Source organism: Octopus sinensis, linkage group LG19 (assembly GCF_006345805.1).
Source record: "Octopus sinensis linkage group LG19, ASM634580v1, whole genome shotgun sequence".
Taxonomy (NCBI): Eukaryota; Metazoa; Mollusca; class Cephalopoda; order Octopoda; family Octopodidae; genus Octopus; species Octopus sinensis.
The window spans coordinates 40,245,623-40,254,226 of NC_043015.1; the positions used below are offsets into that span (position 1 = coordinate 40,245,623).

An 8,604-nucleotide genomic window follows, 5' to 3' on the forward strand; every position below is an offset into this window, starting at 1 on the left:
CTAACAAGTGTACTGGTTTTTGTTTATAGAAATCAGCATACAAATTATCACCTGATGCAATTATCACCTGATGTCTGGCAAACGGATAATAATTAATTGGTTGTATGCAGAATGGTGAGAAACCAAACAATAATGCATTGATTCATTTTTGACATGTTCTGGCATTTTTGAATGTGAATGTCTGATCACTGTTGATATTTTGTCATCAGAGAAGGAGACCCCCCACTTTGAAACACTGCAATGTTTTGACCTCATTATGTCTCTCCTCAGTCATAGCTACACCACAGGACTGATGGATCTAACAAGAGCATGGGTCTTTTTGTTTATAGAAATTGGCAGACAAGGGGATTAAGTCGATTACATCGACCCCAGTGCATAACTGTTACTTAATGTATCGACCCCGAAAGGATGAAAGGCAAAATCGACCATGGCGGAACTTGAACACAGAACGTAATGGCAGACGAAATACTGCTAAGCATTTTGCCCGGTGTGCTAATGTTTCGTGCCAGCTTTCCGCCTACATGTTACTTAATGGATCATTACTTAATTAAGGAATATAAATAACTAAATTGTTTACAGATCATTAACGGATGCATACTAATGTCTGGCAAACCAGTGATAATTCATGAGCTGCAAGAATCCAAACGATAACACACCTATTCATTCTCAAAAAATTCTAGCGGATTCAAACTGGAATCAGATCTTCATATTCAAATCTGCCAGAATCAGAATATTTTGACAATGAACAGATATGGTTTTGAATCTCACTGTTCTGCAGGCATTCCATTGAATACTTTCCATTTTTGATTTCTATGGAACGTCTTGTATCAGAAACTGTATTAGGTTTCCTGAAAATATTGATGTTGTGTAAGAGACTGGACAGTTTCTGTTGTGCCATGGAAAGGAAATATTTCTCCATTTACTGGTCAGTTTCTGTTACACACAAAGTACTTCTCCTTCACTGGACATTCTACTGAATCCACCTTCCACCCACCACACAATTCAGTCAGGTTTTACAATGTGTTTTCTTTTCACTGTGTTTCAGCAATGTTTTTCATTGAGCTGTGGAAACGTCAACAGAATGAAATTGGTTATGACTGGGATATTTCGAATTTTGAGGAAGAGGAGGTTCGTTTGCTTTCTTATTTTCTTCACTTATTCTTTACTCCTTATACAAGGAACTGGTACTCCCAACTCTTTAAGAGAGAAGATTGAGGATGTTTCTATTGTAAACTGTTTCATTCTTCTTGTACTCTGTGTCTCATTCTTCTTGCACAGTGTTTCATTCTTTTTAAACTCTCTCTGTCTCATTTCTTTCATAATCTGTTTCATACCTCTTGTACTCTCTGAGTCACATTTCTCTTGTACTCTGTGTTTCATTCCACTTGTATTGTAATCTCTGTCTCATTCCTCTTGTACTCTCTCTCTCTCTCTCGCATTCAATATGTTGACTCACCCACTATTTTAAGAGAGGGGTTGGTCCCTTTGTGTCCTTCACCAAACATTGATACCTCTTAAACTGTTTAAATATTTTTGCTAATAAGAGTATCCAGTAGGACATTGACAGTCAGTTATGGAGGAAAGGACAAACCCATAACCCTTTGAATTTTCTCCTCTTCCTCCTCAGTTAGATGGGGTCAATCCCCAGGAAAAAAAACATTTGTAGAGAAGAAACTAGGAATTTGATACAAAAGAGGAACCCCAAGAAGAGAGTTAAAGACCAGGTTGGGGTTTTAAATCAGGTAGCATCTTCGCTCTATTATTAAAACCACCCACCAAGGACCCAGTGAGGCTTTTAAACAATGTAGTGAGTGTGTGTATGTGTGTATGTATGTGTATGTAGATATATATATATGTATGTATGTATGTATATATGTGTATACATACATATATATATATATATGTATACTCTGAGTTTCATGTTATGTATATATTTAGTGTTATCTATCCTTAGTGTATCATATGATAACACAATGTCTATGTGGTAGTCCATCCAGCACACCTTCATTCTTATTCCATTGATTCCATTGTCTGGAAAGATGTCTTCCTCCCAGACATATATCTGGGTTATGTTATGTGAACTCAGACTCTCTTCCGTAGTTCTTTCATCAATAATTTGTTAAAGACATATTTTCTGATCTTTTCTCAAAGGAAACTGTTCGCCCAGAATTTGAATCTACGGTTACAACCACTCGGGAAAACCCTGTCACCGAGGTAAGTAAGACCCAGTTTCAGCTCCCTTAAAAACCCATGGAATTTACACAGTTTTTTTCTGCAAAAATAAAAATAAACTTTAGAGCTGCATAAATTACATTAATTTTTTTAGAAATGTGTTTTTTTTTTGTTGAGAAAAAATGTACAAAATGTAAACATTCCTACCAAAAGTTACCTTGTTTAATGTCAGAATAGGTTTTTATACAAAAAAAATAAGGGCTGAAATATGATGAAGTTGACTTTTATTTATGCTGGATAGTATAATGCTTACTTTTTCCATATTAATTTACTAAAACCATTAATGTTTATTGGTAATTAAACTTAATTTGCAACACCTGTGCGTATTTATCAGCTTTGGTTTTGTTGATAATTCTTCACAACTTTACCTATAATCGTGATTTGAGAAGACATACCGAAGTATGCTAAAGATCGGACATAATCTCTTGTGGGCAAGAAATGTAAAATAAAGTTTACTATAAACAACACAAATACTTTGTGATTTAACACCTTTTAATGTGATACCTGTTAAACAGAAATTATTTTTATTTAATGAAAATTTAATAAAATCTAATCATAAGTAAGTGAAATTATGCTAAGTACAACTAAATTGAAAACCTTATTCCCCTGGCCATATTGGCAATTCTGAAAATCTGTGGCTGTGAATTTTACATGAGTAGAAGCCTTTTTAAACAAATTTTATCCTGAAAACCACCTGTCTAAATTACACAGGTGCACAAATTACATGGGTTTTTATGGTATTTATATTCTTGGTGGGGAACAATCTGTTGGTCAGTGTTAGTCATTGCCATTTATGGATTTTGTTATTGTTGACTATCAATAGGGATCACTGTGGAGGCACGTGGCTTAGTGGTTAAGGGTGTTGGTCTCATGATCATAAGATTGTGGCTTCTGTTCCTGGACCACGCTGCTCTGTGATCGTTTTGACACCTGACGTATGGCACACCTGTTGCACCTGTAAAGGTAATGTCAATTTGATGGTGCAAGTGAGCTTAGGGGCAACACAAACATTTGACCGATCATCAGAAGCAAATCACTTGTGTGGTTGTTCAGCAAGGAATTACCAAATCCTCATGTGTTAGGAAATATGCTTCAACTTGTTTTTACCTTTTTTATCTTACCCCAGGTAATTCTGTTGCAGTAAATTCTTTGTTTTTTCTTTGCAGACAGAAGAACCCTATGTTCCTTCCTGCTTGAAGATCTTTAATTATACAACATCCATTGTGGTCATTCTGTTAATGGTAAGTAGCATCAATATATATATATATATATATATATGTATATATAAATATACTTAAGGCGGCGAGCTGGCAGAGACATTAGCACGCCGGGCAAAGTGCTTCGCGGTATTTCGCCCGTCGCTACGTTCTGAGTTCAAATTCCGCCAAGGTCGACTTTGCCTTTCATCCTTTCGGGGTCGATAAATTAAGTACCAGTTACGTACTGGGGTCGATATAATCGACTTAATTCGTTTGTCTGTCCTTGTTTGTCCCCTCTATGTTTAGCCCCTTGTGGGTATTAAAGAAACATATATATATATATATATATATATATATAAACTTGGAAATGTATGCATCATGTTCAATTAAATAATAAACAATATATAATATTTATATCATGTGTGTATGTGTGTATAAATGCATATATAGGTACAGGACGTCACCAATGGTGTAAATAACATGAAATATGAAAACAAAGGAGTTAAATACATAAACGAGAAAAAAATGGAAAACAGAAGTAAACACAGAGAAAGGACCCTTCGTCAGTTGTCTGCTGTCTATCTACTCCTCATTTCGAGCATTCAACGATAATATGAGTCGTCAAAGACAGTTGCTCCCATAAATTCTAAAATAAAATTTAGGGTTTATGGAGGGACAAATTTGGGAACAAAATACATATACAGGGTTGGCCAAAAGTCAGGTGACTTTTGGCCAATCAAAATTCCATAAATATCATCTTTAATTTTGTTTTAACTCGAAAAATGTGTCGCTCAAGAAGGACTTCAGTTTGAACAATTTTCATGATGTTTCATATTTAAATCATTTGCTGTGTGGAAGGTGTTTATAAGCCATTTAAGAAACACACAAAAACCGTTAGATCCACTTCAATATTTAAATTTTATTTGCCAAAATATTTTTGTTGCTTTGAGACCGCAGCCTGTTCGCTGACAAAATTCCATGCAGCATCCGTTTTCCATGCTGGCATGGGTTGGCAGGGGTCTGATAAGAGCTGGCGAACTAGATGACTGCACCCAGCTCCACTGTCTGATCTGCCCTTCATTAAAAATCAATTACTTTACGTATGCAACACAGATGTATAGAACTGGAATGTGCCCAACCCATGCCAACAAAAATAAAGAGGACATACAGACAAAAATAGTGAAAATAAAAAATATATATCGATAGAAATGGTAAGACAACAAAAGAATGAAAGAGACCTCGATATTATGTAAATAGAGGAATTTATCTGTAAATGTAATATGTGACAATTATTCGGTAGCCAGATTTTCATAGCAATTTTTCCAATGGCCAGATAACTGAAGAGATGGCGGCATGGGTTTCCGCCCCGACATCCGAAACTCAGAGTTTTATCATGGCTACCTAATAATTGTCACATATTACATTTACAGGTGTATGTATATATATATATATATATATATATATATATGTATGAGGTGAATCTCAGTAACCTTTTGGTGAGTACAGTTTGTGACAGACTATGCCTTTCTTTTGCTGGGCTCAAATCTCATTTAAGGACTCATGAAAAACGAACCCCCACCAACTATTCTGCCTATATATCCATGCACACCTTTCAATGCCATGTATGCCATAAGGTCTGCAAATCTAATGGAGGCTTCAAAAGACATTTCAAGATTCACAAAGATCAGAACTTAAGTGCAGGCCTTGGTGGTACTTTGGTCAGCCTATGAACTTTTTAGCTGATCCTTGTAGTAGCCCTTTGTTAACTCTATACAATGCAGTTGCTTTTAATCTTTTTATATGACAGTTATAGAACTGTCATATAAAATGGTGACGTACAGTAAAAGAGGGAATACAAAGGAGTGACAGAGAGAGAGAGGAGAAATGGAAAGAAAGGGAGAGATGTAAACAAGAGACTATGGCACTACAACCAGCCAGGAACAGTCTTCACTACATTTGCGGTACCTGCCAGAGGGAGTGTTTGTCCAGGATAGGACTACACAGCAGGAAATGTATCAGGACATGAAATATAAAATCCGGACTAGACTAAAAAAAAAATAATTAAAAAAAAAAAAAAATGCGCAACTCCATTGTCTCCCGAGACAGAAAGGATGCCAATACAATACAATAGAACTGTAGTGTGACCCTATAGTAACCTATCACTAACCCTCTGCCATACTATGACTGAACCCTTTAATATGAAACACACACACACACACCATACATTCACCTTACACTCGCCTCACCCCACCCTATACACACCTTCTCGCTCTAAAATTCTATATTTTCTCTGTTTCCAGTTATGCCTTGTGGTTGGCGCTGTTGTTGGTGTCATTGTTTACCGTATTGTCATAATTGCGGTGTTTGCCAAGCAAGAACACATCAAGGAACAAGCCTCCATCGTCACATCTGTGTCGGCATCGTTAATTAACTTGGTCGTCATTCTTCTTCTGAATATGGTAAGTCTGTCTTTCACAAATTCTGCTGTTGCTGTTGTTATTAATAAAGGTGGCAAGGTAAAGGTCCATGGCTCAGTGGTTAGAGCATTGGGCTCACAATCATGAGGTGGTGAGTTCGATTCCCAGACTGGGATGTTGTGTTGTGTTCTTAAGCAAGACACTTTATTTTTCATGTTGCTCCAGTTCACTCATCAGTAGTAATGAGTTGTGATGTCACTGGTGCCAAGCTGTATCGGCCCCTTTGTCCTTCCCTTGGAAAACACTGGTGGCGTGGAGAGTGGGGTTTGGTATGCATGGGCGACTGCTGGCCCTCCATAAACAACCTTGCCTGGACTTGTGCCTCAGAGGGTAACTTTCTAGGTGCAACCCCCTGGTCATTCATGACTGAAGGGGGTTTTTACCCATTACTCCATGTACATATAATGGCATGGATAAAGGGAGCTGGTATGCATGGGTGACTGCTGGTCTTCCATAAACAACCTTGCCCAGACTTGTGCCTCAGAGGGTAACTTTCTAGGTGCAACCCCCTAGTCATTCATGGCCGAAGGGGGTCTTTGCCCTTTACTCTTTTTAAAGAAGGTGGTGAACTGGCAGAATCCTTAGCACAGCAGACTAAATGCTTAGCAGCATTTCTTTCATCTTTATGTTCTGAGTTCAAATTCTGCTGGGGTCAACTTTACTTTTCATCCCTTCAGGGGTCATTGAAATACCAGTCAAATACTGGGGTTGATGCAACTGACTAGTCCCCGCCCCCCACACACACACATACATATATATATATATATGTATATATATACATATATATGAAGGGCTTCTTTCAGTTTTCGTCTACCAAATCCACTCACAAGGCTTTGGTCAGCCTGAGGCTATAGTAGAAGATACTTGCCCAAGATGCCATGCAGTGGGACTGAACCCGGAACCATGTGGTTGGTAAACAAGCTACTTACCACACAGCCACTCCTGTTTTTCACAAATCTTCACGTTTTGAGTTCAAACGCTGCAAAGGTCAAATCTACTTTCAGGGGTTGATGGAAAATGTACCAGTCAAAGCCTGTAGATAAATAAAATCATTCGAAAAAAAGACATTTGATAAAAACCCTTGTGATGTTTGTTCAGTTTCTTTATGTTCTGGGTTGTCCTGTGAGGACACTGGTACCAACCCATACCAGCCTTTGTCTTTCCCTTGACCAATATTGGTGCCAAAGATTAACTGCACAGACATCTGCTGATTCTCTATAATATTTTTCCCTTACCATTTCCCATATTCCAAAAACAAAAATATCAGTGTTGTTTTTTGGGGGGTTTTGGGGGGTTTTTTGGGGGGGTGGGGGTCTCTGGTGCCATATTTCAAGAAATGATGCCAAACTTTCACAGACATTCAATCAATAAATATTTGGCGCTTTATATCAGTCGGACATTTTGTTCTGCCAAAATATGAAATATTGCCAGTGAGTGACATTGGCTAATTGGGGGAAATGGCTGCAGTCCAATGATTGAAACATGCAAAAGAATAAAATAACATACACGCACACACACACCTATATGCACACATGTATGTATACACACACGACTACCACCACCACTGTCATGCTACACACAGCCTTCTACACCACCACTAGCAACTATGTCACAACCACCATCATCCCACACCACCACCATGCACACACACACTTATACACACACCACACCAACACACTGCACTACCCCTACTACCATCCATCCATCACACACAAACACCACTACTATCACACATACATGCACAATCTCTCCTACTACCACACACACACCTACCACTACCATCCATCACACACACACACCACTACTGCCACCATCACCACCATCGGACCACCACAACTTGTACCATCCCCCACCAGCACCACATGCCACCACTACTGCTGTCATCTACCACACACACACACACACATACATACATACACACCACCACCACTACTGTCCAGCACATGTACTCATACACACACAGATGCACACACACACATACACCACTACCACCACCACCACCACCACCATCACCATCACATGCCACCACTACTGCTATCATATACCACACATACACACACACACCACCACTACCATCCATCACATGCACACACACACACATACCACTACCACCACCACCACCACATGCCACCACCACTGCTATCATATACCACACATACACACACACACCACCACTACCATCCATCACATGCACACACACACACATACCACTACCACCACCACCACCACATGCCACCACCACTGCTATCATATACCACACATACACACACACACACACACACACCACTACCACCACCACTGCTATCATACACACACACACACACACACCACCACCACCACCACCACCCATAAATCCTTTCTCTATTAACTGTTTTCTTTTTTGTGAAATTTCTCATTTCAGCTTTACACCAAACTCGCTTACTGTTTAACTGAACTAGGTAAGATCTTTATCTCTGTTTCATTGCGGCACGGGTGATGGTGCATGCCCATAGCCTATGTAGTGTGGGACGTTCGTTTTAGAAGGGGGACAATGGATGAGGACGAGGCTCAAATTTGGAAATATTCGAAATCAAGGAAGAATATTTGGCAGGGAAGACATGTTTGAGAGGACCATCACTGCTTGGAATGGTTTTGTTTTTTATAAAAACATTTATTGATGTTGTTATTGTTTGCAGAACCAGTAGAGCGCCCAATAA

At 38.8% G+C, this 8,604-nt stretch overlaps 1 protein-coding gene across 5 annotated transcripts in view; it reads left to right on the plus strand.

The window, feature by feature from the left end:
- Positions 1 to 8,604, plus strand: part of LOC115222110 (anoctamin-4) — a 132,565-nt gene that overhangs the window by 105,802 nt on the left and 18,159 nt on the right. For all 5 annotated transcript variants that reach the window (XM_036511328.1, XM_029792237.2, XM_036511327.1 and 2 more), the window contains 5 exons: positions 1,046 to 1,128; positions 2,152 to 2,214; positions 3,399 to 3,473; positions 5,732 to 5,890; positions 8,310 to 8,346. In XM_036511328.1, the coding sequence (XP_036367221.1) occupies positions 1,046 to 1,128; positions 2,152 to 2,214; positions 3,399 to 3,473; positions 5,732 to 5,890; positions 8,310 to 8,346 (417 nt within the window). The remainder of the gene's footprint in view (positions 1 to 1,045; positions 1,129 to 2,151; positions 2,215 to 3,398; positions 3,474 to 5,731; positions 5,891 to 8,309; positions 8,347 to 8,604) is intronic.